This window comes from Branchiostoma lanceolatum, chromosome 5, assembly GCF_035083965.1.
Source record: "Branchiostoma lanceolatum isolate klBraLanc5 chromosome 5, klBraLanc5.hap2, whole genome shotgun sequence".
Classification (NCBI taxonomy): domain Eukaryota; kingdom Metazoa; phylum Chordata; class Leptocardii; order Amphioxiformes; family Branchiostomatidae; genus Branchiostoma; species Branchiostoma lanceolatum.
Genome location: NC_089726.1, coordinates 7752602 through 7771187, shown reverse-complemented (window position 1 = coordinate 7771187; position 18586 = coordinate 7752602). Strand labels below are relative to the sequence as shown.

Sequence of the window (18586 nt, the reverse complement as noted above, 5' to 3'; positions counted from 1 at the left end):
GGTAATAGAATTATTAGAAGCTAGTTTAGATCAATACTAATTCTAATTCTAATTTGTCGAGTTAATTTCACAGTAGGTTGATTGGCTCATTACTTCTCTTTTATGCTTAATTTTTCTTTACACTTTCCACCGTTATGTAAAGACTGCACTGTTCTATCTGTATTCATCCCCTCCAGGCATCAATATGCAATTAACATTTCTGTCAATAATGAATTTCTATAGAGTCATGTTTTGTAGATTGTCATCACTGAACAATTAGGTCATACATACAAGCTAGCCTAGAGCATTCATTTAATAAAGCCTCAAAGGGATGTGGTGTTCAATACATTCTGGGTCAACAGGATGGAAATCTAAGGCCTCTTTGATTCATGGCAGACATCCTCTTGGAACCTCAAAACTGATGCGAGCGTGAAAGAAAAAGTTAGGCCGAAAAAACAAGTTGCCTTCAAAGAAAACAGAACACAGTATAACAAACAATAAATTTTTCATATTTCTTACAAATACATTTACATCTTATGCAAGGAGTTAAAATGTAAACTATGTTTATGACAAAATCAGTATGTTTCACGATAGGAAAAGAGGCATTGTATGACATTAGTATCGGTTTCCGTTTTTGCGATATTTTTTACAATATTGATGGGACACATTTTCTCATCTTACAGCTTCCTTGTACAATGTACAGTATGGCCGCAAACTTTATTTTTGAAATGGACGAAAATTGTTGCGCTGGGATGTCATCCATATAATTGAATCAACATGGCCTAAGTGAGGAAAATGAGACTGTCATTCCTCTGGGTTGCCCGTAGCGATGGACTTTGAAGAGATGACATGGACTGAAAGATGAGGGACTGCAGTTGGCTGAGTTAGTAGGTCAAATGGTGTAGAAAGATTATCGGATATATTGCATTATTCAAAACATGTAATTCGAGTTGATCCTGCATGATATGAAAAACTAGAGCTGTGGAAGCATAAAATATGATTGTAAGATTATTTTCTGACCGAGTGCAATCAACTGTCTGGGCCTTACATCAATATGGAGACTATAAAAAAGGGCAGTTGTGGGTGTCCCATATTGTACCTTAGGACAGCTGTCATAGCGTGTCTCCTGTGCATTTGTGACGCAGTTGAGCCATGCTGTAGGGCACGCTTAATCTCCAAGCAGATCTCCACGGTGCGCCGAAAATTGTATATGCTAGCCAGAGAAGCTCCAGTCAGCCAGAGAAGCTCCAGGGGATGACTGGACCCTCTCTGACTGACTGGAGCTTCTCTGGCTAGCATATACGATTTTCGCGCCCCGTGTAGATCTGCTTGGAGATTAGGGCATGCTTACATAACTGAAATCTGCTCCATTGAAAAGTTATTTATCACTCCAGGAAGACGAGAATGACTCACCATTATTGCTTTGATATTTGATAACTGAATATGATGCAGACATTGGCTGAATTTGATAGAGGGCAGTGGGGAGATAAAAAGGCAAATGCATTTCTGAGGAAGGCAACAAAGATTGATTATAAGTCAAACCATACACACAGTCACCTTTTTTATTGGGCGTGTACAATGTCTTCATGTTGAAAATTGCTCATCAAAATGATTAAGTTCTTTGTGAAAGCCTCCTATCTGAAGATAAACAATTTAGCCTTGTGCTTGCAATGGTTTACATTGTACTAGTCTTAATCAATATTCCAACCACTATATAAGTTATAACAAAGAAAATACTTACTGGCATAGTATTACGCTAAATTCATTTCTCCTAAACTTGAAAGAAAAAATCGAGAATTTCAGCCACCTAGTCAAGGTTCTAGTTTTTAAACACGCCTGTACATATATTCATAACACACTCAACACATTATGCAGTCTGTCCTACATGTATATACCCCAATTAGACTTTGAGACTTGTAACCAGTCATTTGTAAACCTCAATGGCATGTAAAACCAAATCCCAGTGGGTGGTTGTGCGACCTAAAAGCCAATGATGTCCCCCAAGCTAGTTAACCCTCCCAGCTCCACAGGCTGATAACAAAGCCAAGCCCTAATCAGACTTGACACTCACTGGGTTAATGCACTGCAGTGATTTGTGGTCTCTCCGATGCCATTATAATTGTCTGTTATCAAGAGACGTTCTAGTAGCAGGCAATAGAAATATGGTATTGTCATGCTGGAGGGCGAAGTATAGCATAGCTACGTTTGTATTATATGTATTTAGTCCACACAATATAATTTGTTCTCGTATTAGAATAAATGTGCAAATTAAACTGCAATATCAACAGTTACTGTATTTTGGTTTTAACAGTATCACTATCAAGCATGAATAGTGAAACATTTTGTGGTCAGACTTCTGTTTTTCTCCTTCCCTCTTGCTGAATTCTCACTTTTGAATGTGTTACATGTAGAATGAAGAAAACAACTTTGTTGAAAATGATCTATTTACATTTTGTAATCCAAACTTTTACATAAGCTATTGATTTGTGTTAGAAGAGGACACTTCACCTTGCTCATGATAATTGTCTTTAGACATTCCCTGAAACTTCATGGGCTGAAAAAGAGGGCCAAACAGAAATAAAATCTGAAAATGCATGTACAGTAATCATACCAGAAGGATAGACAACTGCAATGAATGTTACAAGTTTGGCCTACAATTATGCACAAACAGAGAGGAAGGGAATAAAGCCACATCAATGTGACATTTGCTGGTTGACACAGAAATTACAATGATGGCCCATGGCAGGTAATCATAACACTAACTGTATTGGGAAAATGTCATAAGATTGGTTTGATATTGCCGTAATTTACACCCAACCGCAGGTGGAGTTGTTTTTGTGCAATTACACAATCTGCAGTAACTCACCCTGGGTAACATTGAAACGTGTCGGAAAGTCAGCCCAAAATGTAGAAATGATTAGAATGAATGTAGATATTAAGGAAAATCCATGATGATGACAAAAGGTTTAATCACCCTATTGGCAGAAGCTATAGGTGTTATGAAGAGCAACTGACATTACCAATGTCATAGATTAGATTGATTAAAGTTGGATTATTTCCATCACAATTGTATGCAGTACATGTACTAGTGGTATCATCATGATTGTGTTTGTGCATGTTTTTGCATTCATAAGCAGCTATGTCTCTAAACAAACTCTTTGTGGAAAGGCATGCTAACCTTTTTAAGATGTGGAAACAGTACTATAGATTTTCTTCAATCTGTATTGATCATAATTTACTTGACACATGCATGTACATGAAGGCAAATAAAGCTGAAAAATAGCCCAAAATGACAACATTGATTGTAAGCAGAATTTCAAATGCCTCCAAATCTATATTGTTATTAAGAATACATTCAAGCACATGTACATGTGTGCCAAATTTAGTGCTTTTAGACAAATTTCAGACTATGCCACGTGGACTAGAAGAATGACAAGGGAGACACCAAGCCCTATCTTGTCACATAGTCTCCACGTCTTCGGCTATATTTTCTTCCCCTGGTATATAGGATTGAAATAGAGGCGCATCAAGACCCACTGTAAAACATGCTTTAGTACTTGGAAAATCTTCCTTGACACTTATGATAGAGTTGTGAAAAATTGAACTGTCTGAAGTCCCCGTAGTCTCACTGTGATTAAAAGCGGAATCGTATATCAAAAGGTGATGAAGCTATGACAGACAATAGATGGTGACATTCATTTACTGGCACGGTGTATATCATCTTACAATGGAGTTTGTACCGTGACATTCAATTATATACAGGTACCATGCACAGCCTGCAATTGTTATGCAAGTCTGCACCAACTTTTATCACTAAATAATGCATTTTACATTTCACTACTTTACAACTGAATTTGATTTCTGAGCCTGTTCATCACTGTGTGAAGATGTTTGTTAATCCCCAGCGGCATTGGTGAGTATCTCGATTGGCAATGCACATTTCATAATCTGCCCGTCAGATATTCACTCATCTGTATACTCGATATACTGTATACAACTAACTTCATGCTCTTAAACTTTCAATGCCAAGGTTAACAGCTACTGTATCACTTGGAGTCTAACTCTAAGCACAAAAAGAACAAACTAGTACTGTTGCACTTGTACTTGCCACACATGATGTATCAGCAGCTTACACTGTTGGGGCTTCATGATGTGTGTAAAGTAGTTTGTTTCTTTTATAAGCATAGCCCAGATTACAAAGAACTTACTTTTTATGTCCTTGGACATCGACATTGGGGTTATCAGTATGGTAGAATTATATAGTTTTTAAATGTTAAAGTGCTTGTTCTGATACAGATGCAAGATAGATTGAAATGTATAATAAACCAGAATCATGCATACTTTTCGAGCTATGTAGCTTGAAGCAAGCACCATATTACCATACGTACACACATACTTGGATGACTTTCGAAGGCTATGGTGGCCAACCATGTGTAAATTTTAGTTTGGCAATTCCCCGTAAGTTGTGAAATTCTTCCAGGGAATGATTCAAATGAGACACCCTAAGGGCTGTAAAAGGGGTTATGGAAATTAACTCGCTAAAGAGCAGAGATAATTTGTATTCTGAACCTTCAAGACTAGCTTCCACAGGAAAGCATATCTTGAGGATCAGATTTGATTAGCTTAACAGGTGCTTTTTGTCTGTCAGCGAAAGATTGGCAGCATCCTGCTGATATGGTAAGCCCGTATGGCTGCTCAAAACTGGATAGACCTTTTGGGAAAAGACTCACATGTCTGAAGTAATAACTTTAAAGATGAGAGTATTTCATGTGGAGGATCAAACTGATTACCTGTATGATTTTGGGGTTCTTTCTCTATTGTCAGTATTCCTTTGATATTATGAGCCCAGATGCCTGCTTAAAGCTGGATGGACCTTTGGGAAAGACTAGCATGTCTCTAGTAATAATGCAGAGATGAGAGGATATCATGTGGATATGATATATTCAAACTGATGATTACCTGTTTGATTTTAAGGGTTCTTTCTGTTGTCATCATTCCTGTGATATTATTATGAGCCCAGATGTCTGCCCAAAACTGGATAGACCTCATGGTCATGAGTCATAGGGGAAGACTAGGACGTCAAAAGTAGTAAGGCACAGATAAGAAGACATCATTTACTATTAGATGTGATAATAGATTTGAACTGATTATCTGTATACATACACATATGATTTGAGGGCTCTTTCTGTTGGCAGCATCTCTTTGATATGATAAGTCCAGATGCCTGCTCAAAACTAAGTAAACCTTATGGGAAAAGACTTGCATGTGTGAAGTAATAAGGCACAGATGAGAAGATATCATGTGGATATGATGATAGGATCAAATTGATTACCTGTAGGATTTGAGGTGTCTGTCTTTGTTGGCAGCATCTCTTTCACATCATGAGCCTGATGATATACCTGCTCAAAACAGAATAGACCTTTTGTGGGGGAAATGGTGATCGCATTAATACCTGTAGGAGTTTAGTGTGTCTTGTTCTTGGCAGCATCTTTCTGATATACCTACTCAAACCTGGATGGACCTTTTGGGAAAAGACAAATGTATCTGAAGCAATATCAGGTCTGGATGGCAGTCATTAAGGTAATGAAGTGAGGATATAAAAGGGTTACTAGATGCTGCATACTATGCCTTTAGGAAAGATCTTCAGTTAATGTGAATTGTATGGAATTGAGATATGCATAAGATAAACTCATCAAAATGCTTTAAAAGAGGCAGTACTAGTGTAGTCTCCCTTTTTGGAATGAGATGAGAAAGGCAGTACACACAAACAATAATAAGATTTAGAGTAGCTCCTAAGTTCAGTAACTTTGTTCTACAACTGTGCCCTCTACCAGCAACTGACAGTTGTTGAAGTACCATGCCATGGCATGATGGAGGATGGATAACAGACGGGCCATAAGAATTCTCTCAAGTTTCAGCAATACAAACGTTTTAACTGACTTTTGACTGACAGTTGACCTTTGAAAAAAACAAAAACATGCTGTTGCAAGGTCATCATGTATGTCTCACAATTGATCTGCCCTCTTCATCCTTGATTCCAGCCCTGCCTCAGTGTGATGTACAGGTACATCAGTGAGATTGAAAAGTGATACGGACATTTTTTGTTGTTGTTCCTTTTAGAAACAGATAGAATAGTACTGATTGCAGATATGTTTGTAAATGTAATCTTGCATAAAACGTTTGAGGTCTGAAATTACTGTAACTTTCAAAATTGTCTTTGCTTTCTTCGAGCAACTGTGGCTGTTGAAGTTACGTTAGCTTTAACAAGCCACCAAAGTTTATCAATTCAAACTTTTTGACTGTTGCACAAGTGGCCTGACCTCGTCAGCCCTTCTAACCTCTTCATCTCACATGTCATTCCAGCGCTGCCTCAGTGTGACGCCCTCGACTGCAACCAGTTCGGGAGATGTGTGGAGCCGGCCGAAGGTGAAGAACTGGTCTGTCGCTGCCTGCCCGGTTACCATGGTGACGGCAAAAACTCCTGTCTGCGTAAGTACCCCGGGCCGTCACGCCTGGCTTATTCTTCCATTAGCCCCCACCTGCCCACTTCTGTAGAGCCCCTCCTGACCTTAGCTCATAATTCTTACATGATTAGTGTCTTCTGGGGGTGTCACGTCTTGGCCACAATTCTCAAGTATGCTGACTAGACAAGGAGCTCTGGAAGGAGTCTGAATTTCGAAGGTGATAGCACTACGTTTCAGATGCAGAGCAAAGATCCATGACTCTCTTAACATTACGTGATTTATAAGTATTTCCAGGGAGCAGACCAGACAGGAACCTTAAGAAGCTGTGGAAAAATTCAGAAGATGATAGTGTCAGCAACAGACAAGAGATCTATGGGTCTGGTAGCACAAGTCCAGTCTTGGCCTCTGCTCATGACTTTTACATGATTAGTGTCTTCAGGGAGTGGTTCATCTTAGCCACAATTCTCAAGAATGCTGACTAGACTTCTTGAAGTAGTCTGAACATGATAGCACTGTGAGCAGACCACAAGGATTTATGGGTTTCTTATGATTAGTATCTTCAGGGAGTGTTTCGTCTTGACCACAAGTATGCTGAATAGACAAGGGTCTCTGAAAGGAGTCTGAAGATGATAGCACTAAGCTTCATATGCAGACCAAGGATCCATGGCTGCCTTAATGTTACATAATATATAAGTGTTTTCAGGGAGCAGACCAAAGATGTATGGGTCTGGTAATGCAAGTCTAGCCACAATTCTCAAGTATGCTGACTAGACCAATGACTCCAGAAGGAATCTGAAGATGATAGCGCTGAGTTTCAGATACAGACCAAAGATCCATGGGTCTCTAACATGAGTGCTGTCTTTAGGGCGCAGTACGTCTTGGCTGCAATTCCCACAAGTATGATGTCTAGAAAAGGACGTCTTGAAGGTGATAGCACTTAGTTACCTTCGCCGAGAAGGTTATGCAGAGGGTAGCGTTTGTGTGTGTGTGTGTGTGTGTATGTAAAGAAGCAGAATAACTCGAGAAGGCTTGGATGGATTGTCTTGATATTTGGTAGGTGGGTAGGTCTTGATGAGACTAGGAAATGATTAGATTTTGGGTCCCCTAGCGGCTTGTTACGGTACTGCAGTGGAACTTCCTGTTTTGATATCTCGTGTTCTGGACAAGCTATGGAACTGATTTTTGAGTGGTAGATAGCTCTTTGGACAGAGAGTAAGTGGTATAGGTTTTGGCCCCCTAGCGGCTTTTTTGGAACTGCAGGAGCAGGTTTTGGTTCAGACTTTGAAAGGGAATAACTCAAGAAGGGCTTGATGGATGGTCATGAATTTTGGAAAGTAGATAGCTTGAGTGATAATGTACATGATTAGATACTTTTTATGCAAATCATTATCTAATTTGCATAATTAATGAGGAAAGTTTACACAGCCGCCAAATTCCATGGTAGGACTCTCAAACATGTGACATATGTATCTGAGGAAGAGAGAAATATTAATAGATATCAACTATGCAAATGAGGAAATACTATAACTCAAGATGGGCTTGATGGATGGTCATGACTTTTGGTATGTAGATAGCTGACGTGATACTTTGCATAATTAATGAGACAATTTAAAAAACCTGCTGTGTACCATGATATGACTATTCAAATATGTGACATTTGTAACTGAGGAAGAGAGGGATGTTGATAGATTGAAAATATGCAATTGTAGGCCTAATTTGCATAATTAATGAGTAACTACGTTAATTCCATACAGGTAAATGATGGCAATTTCATAGTTGTGGCATTTTGAAGTTATGTGAAGGTATACATAGTTGAATCAAATTATGCTGATACAGACCTCATTTGCATAATTGATGATGTTAGCATATTTATTAACCTTCTTTGTTAAGCTTATGCTTTGGACAACGTCTGTTATTTGGGTGAAGACAATCAACTAGTATGATTTATAATTAATGAGAGACACTCCTAATACGTCAGTCATAAAGGTTAAAATCATTTGGCGAAGGTATGAGGTCGTGGAACTCTAGTTCCTTATTTATTGCCAGCCGCAGACTCCAAGATGCATGGGTCTATTACATGAGTAGTGTCTTCAGGAAATGGTACGTCTTGGCCACAATTCTCACAAGAATGATGTCTAGAAAAGGACGTCGTCTTGAAGGTGATAGCACTTAGTTCCTTATTTATTGCTAGCCGCAGACCCAAGATGCATGGGTCTGTTACATGAGTAGTGTCTTCAGGAAATGGTACATCTTGGCCACAATGCTCACAAGAATGATGTCTAGACAAGGACGTCTTGAAGGTGATAGCTCTTAGTTCCTTATTTATTGCCAGATGCAGACCAAAGATTCATGATTCAATTACATGATAAGTGTCTTTAGGGAGCAGTACATCTTCTCCACAATTCTAGTAAGTATGCTGACTAGACAAGGACTTCTTGAAGGTGATAGCACTGAGTTCCTTATTTATTGCCAGAAACAAACCAAAGATCTATGGTTCTCTTACTTGACTACTATCTTCAGGGAATAGTTTGTCTTGGCCACAATATTCTCAAGTACGCTGACTAGACACTGGAAGTAATCTGAAGGTGATAGCACAGAGTTATGCATTAATTGCCAGAAGCAGACCAAAGATCTCTGAAAAAAATTTAAAAAATGTCTGTTAACACATGTTTGCAGAGATTCCATATCAGGTTTGTTTGTTTGTTTGTTTGTCTGTTTGTTGGAATCTTTAATGGTTATGATATCAAAAAAATCAATCATTAGTTTTGTCTCAAAATTCGAAGAGGATGTCTGAGGCAGTATTCTGTTGACAGGAAGACGTGGTAAAGGCCTTAGCTAGTGGTCAGTCATTCCTGTATTCTTGGAAAGAGTCTGTTGTGAATGTCTCATTAATTCGTGTTATGTAGTTGTTTCAGTATAGTAATGCACTATTTTGGCATTATCATAACTTTTTGGGTGTAATCTTCCCTTTTATGATCGTAAATGTTGCATAAGGTCGTTAAAACATGTCATTATCACCACCAAAGTTTATTGTTCCGTCCAGATCAAATGTGGCCTCTTTCGGATTGTTAGAAATTGTAAGGTAGATTAACTCAGCTTTTTCACAGCTACAGCCATTCTAGCCTTTCCCATTCGAGTATATGGGGTTATCTCTAACCTGGTCAATCTGAATAATGACCCTCCAGCCACAATGACTGCCCATTTATCTACCGAGTAAACTCATTTCTTGGGGAATGGTGCACCTTTAATGGGAAAGTTAACCATCAAGGCATCAGGCTAGATTGAGTTTTGCACCTCAGTACCCTCAGATAATTGTATGTCATTAACCCCTAACCCAGTGTCAGTGTCTTCCCCTTCGTTTCCTTGGCACGGTGGGTCGCTAAATCTTTCCTCCGTGCCTGAAAAATTAAAGCAATAATACAGTCGAAGCTGGTAGGGCAACCACCTGGCTCGGGTAACCAACTCCAGTCACAAGCCACATCAAAACAGTCCTGTCCATTTTTACATAGTTCTGTCCTGGCTAGTGAGCAACTACCTGTCCTCAGCAACCATTTTACCCTTGTCAGTCCCATGAGTCTGGGTGCTGAATCCAGGTTTGATTGTAGAAGATTTATATGAAAGTGATAAACATCCATACCAAGAAAAGATCTCAATTCAAATTGTTTATTGTTTGCCCAACTATCTAGTCAAATGAAATACCTACCAAGCACAGCACATTTTGGCAGTGCATGCATCTTTACTGATGAAATAGCATAGCACTGGTTGAAAGATTGGAATTTAGATGCTGTAGGACATATCCAAGTTAAAAGGTGGCAACTAAGTTGCTCCCTGGCAAAGAGTATCACAGCATCTCATTTGGGTGTTCAATAATTGATTGAATTGTCTTCCTGTCCCATACACATGAAACAAGTCATCTTTCTAAGTATATATATACTGTACACCTAAAAGTGACGGAAAAGGTACCTATATGTAGGCAGCAACAATCAGCAGTTCAGGCAAAAACTATTTTTGAATGGACTCAACACTTATCTGGCACTATCACCTCTTCCCTGTGTGTTGGTATCATATTTAGCCTGTTCTTATGCATTTTCAGGTCAGGGTTATATAACACCCTGTGGCCATATTCTGCTGCCCCCAGTATAAGTAATATAAGACCTTCCTCTCCTTTAGTTGACCTATATTGATGTCTGGGTATTTATGAGAAATGTAATTACCACCTTCGCTAGCCATGCAGTGTCTTTACCTTCCAGCAAGGACACATCCAATTTAAGAGAAGTTTGGGATATGGAATCAGCCAAAGCTAGCCTGGTATCCATCCTACTCTAGCGTAGGTTTGCTAGGCTGATAGCCTGGCACCCTGCTGAATAGTCTGGCTCACATTAATAGAAAATCAATTGGCATTTGAATGTTCGTGTATGATATACAGGAGAGCTCTGATTGGCTCTAAACTGCGTATTTGATATATTTGATAATATTTGATAGCTTAAACAGGGCTGTTTCAAGTCTTGATTTTTCCCCGTCCTACTCATTGTTTGTTGTTAATGTTGTTAATTTTCATTGTTTAGTCTTTCATTTCAAGCTTTTAAACAAGTTTTCATCAATTTCATGTCATGAAGTTCTGATTTTCGGATGGCCAACAAGCAAAGTTCCATCCCGGGTTGGAGGGACAGGTCCTGGATTTAGATAACGGTAGGCCATGTTGATTTAATTATATCGATGACATCCACGCGTGCATTGATTTCCGTCCGTTTCCTAAAATTGAATAAAGTTTTCGACTATACTCTACATTAATTGCACAAAGCAGCTTCAAAATGATCAAATATATGTCATCCATATAGTCAAATCAACATGGCCTTAAGGGCCAAGATAGGAATGGGTTCGTAGCTAGAATAAGGATGGATTCCAGGCTATAATAGTATAATAGAACTTATCTCTCCACCCATTTCGTAGGTGTGCCTTATCTGTCCGGTGGTAATAACCAATTTTCCGCCTGCTCTACTTTGGCCTAGTGCTTATTCCCGGCCCAGATTAGCTACAGGATTGTGGGTAAGTATAGACTGTTGCGCTGATATTGGTTACACTGGGGAGGTGGACTGTATTTGGTTGATAATAAGAGAACCATGAGCTGCAGATGGTGTTGAGCAGGTTGAGATGGAAATCGGCAATAGCAGTTAATGGTAGTTGATTATTCTTTAGATGGTCAGGTTCATGGTCTTACCTTTTGAACAAGAAATTTTAGATATTCTGCTTGCATTATCATGTCTGACAAATCCTGAGTTAGATCTCCTTTTAATAAGCGCTTCATTTAAAATGTTGGGGGTCATTTTCAATTTTCGCTAGTCCTATATAATAATCTTTTTTCTTTTCATCGGGCACAATGTGATCGCTGGTTGCTCGTTGATAAATACCTCTTTCCATATTATTGAAAACAATTGTCGAAGTTGTGTGGTTTCTTGTGCCCCTGGTGTTTTAGCATTTGCCATTTATGACTTAAGTATAGAAACTCTTTCCCATACCAAAAAGGGAAATGACTACAGAGCTGTAGGAAGATTTAATGCCTCAGTTTCAAAGTCATGACTATGGTGTTGAAATGAAGAATGACCTGGCAAGAGGCCAAGTTTATTACCATAGAAACAGCTGTCTGAGACAGATTACAGTGTCAACTTTTCGGTTATTATCACTAATTGTAAAACAATCGAGCGCTCGCGTGATTTCCCTTGAGGAGGAGAATCTATTCTTCCTTCGCGATGCCCTGGAAAGTAATAACCAGAATTTACCATATTTTACTGTCATGAGGCTATGCTGTTGCTGTGAATGTGATAGGTCAAACTGCTTTCCAACCATTGGTGTCTATACGGACTATTAGTCCTTTGATTTCCCTAGGTGGGGAGTTGAAGGCTTATTGCTCCAACTTCCTGTACGTTTCAGTTTGACAGAATGAAATGTAAAGTGTTGTCTCTTGAGAGAAATCTTTGTGTTATCAAAGTGAGCATGAAATAATGAACAGGGCTTGAAGTGATCGTATCAGTGGGGCTGAGGTGTTGTTACCTTATGTATCTTGCTACCTTCTGAACTGTTACAAGACCACAGGTCATTCATCAATGGAGACACCACGATGTAGCGTAGGTATAGAAACTGGAAATCAGGCCTCTAAATGTACCCATGTCTAAGTTTAGATTGCAGCTATGAAATTGAAATTTTGGAGTGCTAGTATAAAGTGCAGAAACTTGCAGGTGAATAAAGCCCCAAGACTCGTCAATATCTCCATAAGGTATGCTTATAGTTATACAGTTGAATCATTTCTTGACAGTTGAAATGTTGAAAGAGGCAACCTAAATTTGATCTAATTGCTAGCTAGGCAATCATCCAGTAACTTGCTTCCCACCACTGTTCACCCCAGGGGACAAAACTTTGAGTGACAGAATGTGCCTGAAGGTGAACATGTTCAGGTTGTGGTGATAACAAAGTCCCGGAGGCACAGGCTCATCGGCCTGTTTTCAATTCAAGGGTGTCAGCCTGTCTTGTTGAATTTGTCGGGGAATATTAACGCTCCAGGATGGCATATGTAATCTGTCTATCCCAAGGACGCTTGGGCAATCGAACCTGCAATTTCGACGGTTGGGTGACCCTCGATCAAACGCATTTCCCGCGAAGCGAACCAATTCATGTGGGCTTTTCTTCCAGCAATTTTCTTGGTAGCAAATGCATTTGGCATGATAAAACAGCTCCCCTTTACCTCTTATACTGTATTTCAAATGCACACATGACTGTCTCATATTGAAAGGCTGTATCTAATGCAGGAGAATTGCTGACATTTCCATCTCAGAGCTGCATTTCAGTTCATTCCAGTTCTGTAATGTCAGCAGATCTTTAGGTTGGGGGAAGCTGATCCGATCAAACAGTCTGAAAGATGCACATTCATCTGATGATTGGTTGGGAAGTTCTAGATCTATTTAATTTACTGCAAAGGTCATCATCATTGTCATCACTGCATCACCACTGCATCCGATTCCCCATTGTCTACTGCTAGCCGTTGTGCCCTCTCCTATCCACTATCTCTGAAAGGTTTTGATCTACTGGATATGGGAGATTCTTTATACACAACCAGGTATTGATCTCACCTGCTAACGTGTTCTCACCGCAAAAGCGCCACCTATATACATCGGCTACTTGTAGCGGTGAGAAGCGGTACTCCAGTCAGAAGCTCTGAAGAAGGTGTCTGATAGACATCAAAACGTTAGCAGGTGAGATCAATACCTGGTTGTGTATAAGGAATCTCCCATATCCCATTTTCTACCAACCTGATGAAATTATTTTCGGGTTTTGATCTACTGTCGTCCTCGAAGATACTGCCTTGCCACATCTCTTTCTTGCTATAGCCAGGTTCCATTTTGAAATTTGCTCTATGCGTCGTTTTCTCAGTATTTTCGCAATGTAACCCAGTCACCATAGCCTCACACTTTGCATAAGTATGGACAGAATCCCAAATCCTAGATCCTAGTTGAAAATTGTCAATCTTGTATATTAAATGATCAATTGCCGATGACTTGCCGTCTGCCGATACTAAACAGTTCAGATAAATGGCATTTCAAAATTAAATCCCCCTGACCCAGTTTATTTCAGGCATGATCGACGTATGACCAAATAGTCGGCAATTTGTTGTAAAGTGGGTCATAAAATGGCCAGATTGTCTTGTGTGAATCTGTAATGATAGATGATTAGGGCTTAAAAGAATGGAAATTGATTAGGTCTTTCAAGATGCGACCTTTGTTTGGGTCAGGGCTTCTTATCATCAATGAGAAGGATGACCTACTTTCATGGTTTGTTTATCCCTAGGAAAAATCCGAAATCTTTACTTGTGCTGTTCTGCATGAGATAAAAAACACGATATTTCCGATAAAAGGGATGGATCTGGACCTTGTATATTTGCCCTTCAAGAGCTTTGAAGTGTTACTAGTGAAAGCATTGGGGTGAAGTTTGTGCTCTTTGTTTGAGTTCCTTTAGGTGCATTCGCAAACACAAATTACGCACAGTTGATCATCCCTGCAACAATAACAGATCCACTTTGATAGGTCTCAGAGTCATAGATCGATGCATTGTAAACCACTAGTAGTCTGAAATTTTAAATCTTTTCCAGCCAAAACATTTTCCCTTCCCAAACCAGGTTTTTAGTTACATGAATAGCTTGTAAGTTTGGAACTTTGCATTGTAGAGGGAGAGATAGAGAGAGAGAGAGAATGAGAGATGGTGACAATTCATCCAGTTATTGAACACCCAAATGACATGTAGCAGTGAAATGCTGTGGGCGATACTCTTTGCCAGAGAGCAACTTAGTTGCAGTATTCCTAGTGGGATATATTCTATACTTTAGTCTATCAAATCTTTGTACCAGTGCTGTTCTATTTCTTCAGTCCCACACAGTGCTGCATACCTAAACTCAGGTTCAGGTTCAGGTCCGGATTCAAGTCCAGGGGTTCAGGTTTAGGTCTGGACTGTGGCATATTTAAAGTTCCAGGTTGACATAAAGTTGACATACAATTTGAAAAATATACATGCAATACAGTCAGTAGTAAACACAAAAGCTTAGTCATAAACACAAAAACAGCAGTGTTTTATTTCTTTACAGTGCAAATTTCATGACCTATGGAAAATGCTTTAGAGCAAAAGGGAGAATATAAGTGAGAGATAATTTTTTGCAAGTCCGGACTTGGTTCCTGATGTTTAGGTTTTTTTGGACTTGACCCTAAATGTTTTTTCAAGTCCAGTTTAGGTCCGGAGTTTAGGTAAGCAGCACTAGTCCCACATCACTGTGACTGTGTGTTAAACAGGAAGCAGGTTCTGGAAATTGGCTATACTAGCACAAAATTGATGGCTCGTTTGTTTCAGAGCGACAGTTGATTCATCGCCGCAGTTTCATCTTGCTGCAAGTGTGTTATTAGGGAGGCAATCATAAACTTTCCTAACTTGTTTTATGCACTTAAAGTATGAGATACGCATACATATCTTGTCAAAACTCAAGCTAGCCGTCATTACTTTGTCACTCTGTAATGAAGATTTGTCACATTTGTGGTGCTGAAATGTTTTCCAGACGTGCCGCCTAATCGCATTGAGACAGGCGCAGGGGTTTTAATGCAGTGGGTATAGTCCTATCTTTGACGCTTATCTTTTAGCTGTCTAGCTCAAGGTTTTGAAGAGGTAAACACATTGTTCAAGTAGAGATTTGATCTTTGGAGTCTGACAGGTTCTGTCTGTGGTGCTGAAGTTATTGCTATTACTTGGTATCAATGTTTTTCAATACTTTGCTGGAACTTTATGCCTTTCCTTCAATACATTGTGATTCTTTAAGTAGAAATATTTCATATTTTCTTCTTCAGCAAGATCCTGTAATTGTCATAGTGGATATCAAGCAATAGGCTTGCAGTTAAGTGCTGCTGTCATCTACACAGGCCTTCTTGCATCATGTCTTTTCTTTTTCCATCCACAGCAATCGACCTCTGTATTGTGGCAGTGTGTGTCCCACATGCTTACTATATCCACAGAGCCCCTAACCATAGTTGTTAAGTTTTGCTGTAGTCTACACAGGCCCTCTTTTTCTTAAATCGTCTCTATTTTTCTATCCACAGCAATCGACCAGTGCCTTGGTGTGTGCTCCCTCTAACTCTCACTCTAACCATAGCTGTTAAGTGTTGCTGTAGTCTACACAAGCCTTACTCTCATTTTTAGTAATCTTACATCTTTTTTTACACAGCGATCGACCCCTGCCTCGAGGCAGTGTGCGCTCCGCAGGCTGACTGTATCCACACCGGCCCTAACCAGCACCGGTGCGAGTGCAGACCAAACTACAGCGGGGACGGGCGCGTGTGTCTGCCCATCGATCCGTGCCAAACCAGCTTCGGCGGCTGTCCAACCAACTCAACCGTCTGTGTTTACGATGCGCCCGGGAAGGTGAGGCACTTAATTAGCCTTTTGTTAATTAGCCTTTTGCTGATGAGCTGTGATGTTTGGGAATTTGTGCCCCTCATTAAGAGCAACCAGCAGTTGATTTTGATGAATCAGCCATTTTGTTTCACAAGGCTGAACATTACATCTTATATCTGTATTTTATGGTCCAATTTGTATTACCAAGATGATAGCACAACTGCCCTTGAACTTTTCAGCAGCAATATAAAGATGTTCATCATCCGATTAGAAACAGCAGCAGTTCTCACAGTTTTCTTACGTTGACTCTTATTATACCTGCCCTATTGGCATTTACATAGATTGCTGGGATGGCCTCTTTCCCTGAGGCTGTTCTTTTTAGACAAACAGGATTCTTTTGAATAAACATAGACTTGACATATTTTGTATCAAACGCTTTGCATCCTGGTAGTTTTATCTACAATATTTTTGGAATACCATATTAGCAGAAATGGTTGTCCAGTTGTTTTTTCAGTAATGGCTGTTAGTAGACCTTGGGAGCAGACTTGAAATGTTTGCTCAGTAACAATCTATTTCTTGGTTGTTCATAAAATATGGCTGCAGAAATAAACTAAAAGTCGATCAGTAAAAAAAAATTGATTGAATCCACATTCTTGCCAGAACCGCTTGCCAGTGTCACATACCTTGTAACCAAACGTTTTGTGGGTACCGATTGGTCAAAAAGTGTTTCAATATGCTGGAAAATAACGTTTCCAAAGATTTTCAGGTATAATCACTCAACTTTGATGGCTCACTAGCATAACACAAGTCAGGCACGTGTCAAATAGATAGAGAACTGAGCAGTTCCTGACATATCTATGTCAGTATGCTGTTAATGCTGATTGATTAGAGCATGGGCATGCAAAAGTTGACATTGCTTGATCTTCCTATCAAACAAGGATCTTTTTTATTGATCCTGATACACTGATCCTCAGGTAAGCCTTGTAAGACCAGACCAAACTGTTTTCTACTTCCGTGGGGTGCAGTCACACCAGCATGTGCAGCCACGAAGGGTAAATAATGAGGTCATCACGCACATTGATTTTAGCACAGTGTATTTGAGTGCTTAATAGTGTATAAGGATAGATAGCTAGAGGGAGGATGGGGCATGGATGCTGGATGACCCTGAGTCCAATTTCTTGGAAAGGTTACTTCTTCTATTTCCCTTTAATGTCTTTCTTCAGACTTAAAGTGTAAGTGAACCATTATAACGAAAGTGCCAAATATGCCAAAGGGTGGGAACTTTTTTGCAGATTGTAGTATTGTTCCACCCCAACAATTATGAAGATGAAGATAGATTTTATTAACGGTCTGTTCCATTCCCTACCTGCCCTTTTGACATATAGTTTGCTGGAGTGACTTCTTTTCCTGCACAGTGTCTTCTAGATCTTAGATTTAGAGTGAAAGGTAGTGATCCTAGGAGATGCAAAATGCGGCAAAGGGTGGGAACTTGCTATCTTTTTGTAGGAAGTTTTGTTCTACCCCGTCAACCACAAAGAAAGATTTGATAAGTGGCCTGCGCCATCCCATATCTGCCCTTTTGACATCTAGTTTGATATCTAGTTTGCTGAGCTGACTTCTTTTCTTTCAGGCTATTATTCTTCTAAGTCTAAGAGTGAAAGGGAACCAATCCAAGGAAGTGCCAATTTTGCCAATGGGTGGGGAATTTGTCCTTGTAGCTCAACTAAAAGCAACCTCACAGTTGAGCTCCTGTTCCCAATTAGTTGGTGACTGGGAGAACCCGGTTCAATCCTGGTACAGGACATCTTGGTTGGTACTACTCCTGTCTTCGGAAGGGACATAAAATCCGGCAGTGTGTTTGGTAAGGTGCCTCGAGCAAGTAGCAACCCTTCCCTTGGAATGTACAGTATACCCTGCTGCTGAAACAGCAAGGAAACTTGCTGCACTATGTGCCACTAGGCACTATACAAGGTGTACAATGACAGCATTTTTAAAGTGCTGTTTTACCCCATTTGTATGACTTGATTAATGATCTGCACCATCCCATACCCGACCTTTTGACATTTACCTCGTTTGGTCTCACCCAGAATGGACATTTGGTCATCGTCCATCTCCGAACTGACCCCTTGACCAATGGCATTAATGGCAAATGTGCATAGCTAGTAATGCATCAATGTATGGATCTTTACCCACGTCGATTTAGGGATATGGACTAAACTTTGAAG

General features: G+C 39.7%; 1 protein-coding gene across 1 annotated transcript in view; it reads left to right on the top strand.

The window, feature by feature from the left end:
* The window catches only part of LOC136435121 (stabilin-2-like), a 138308-nt gene that overhangs the window by 38202 nt on the left and 81520 nt on the right, over positions 1-18586 (top strand). The window contains exons 5-6 of the mRNA XM_066428352.1: positions 6343-6468; positions 16192-16388. Coding sequence (XP_066284449.1) covers positions 6343-6468; positions 16192-16388 — 323 coding nt within the window. The remainder of the gene's footprint in view (positions 1-6342; positions 6469-16191; positions 16389-18586) is intronic.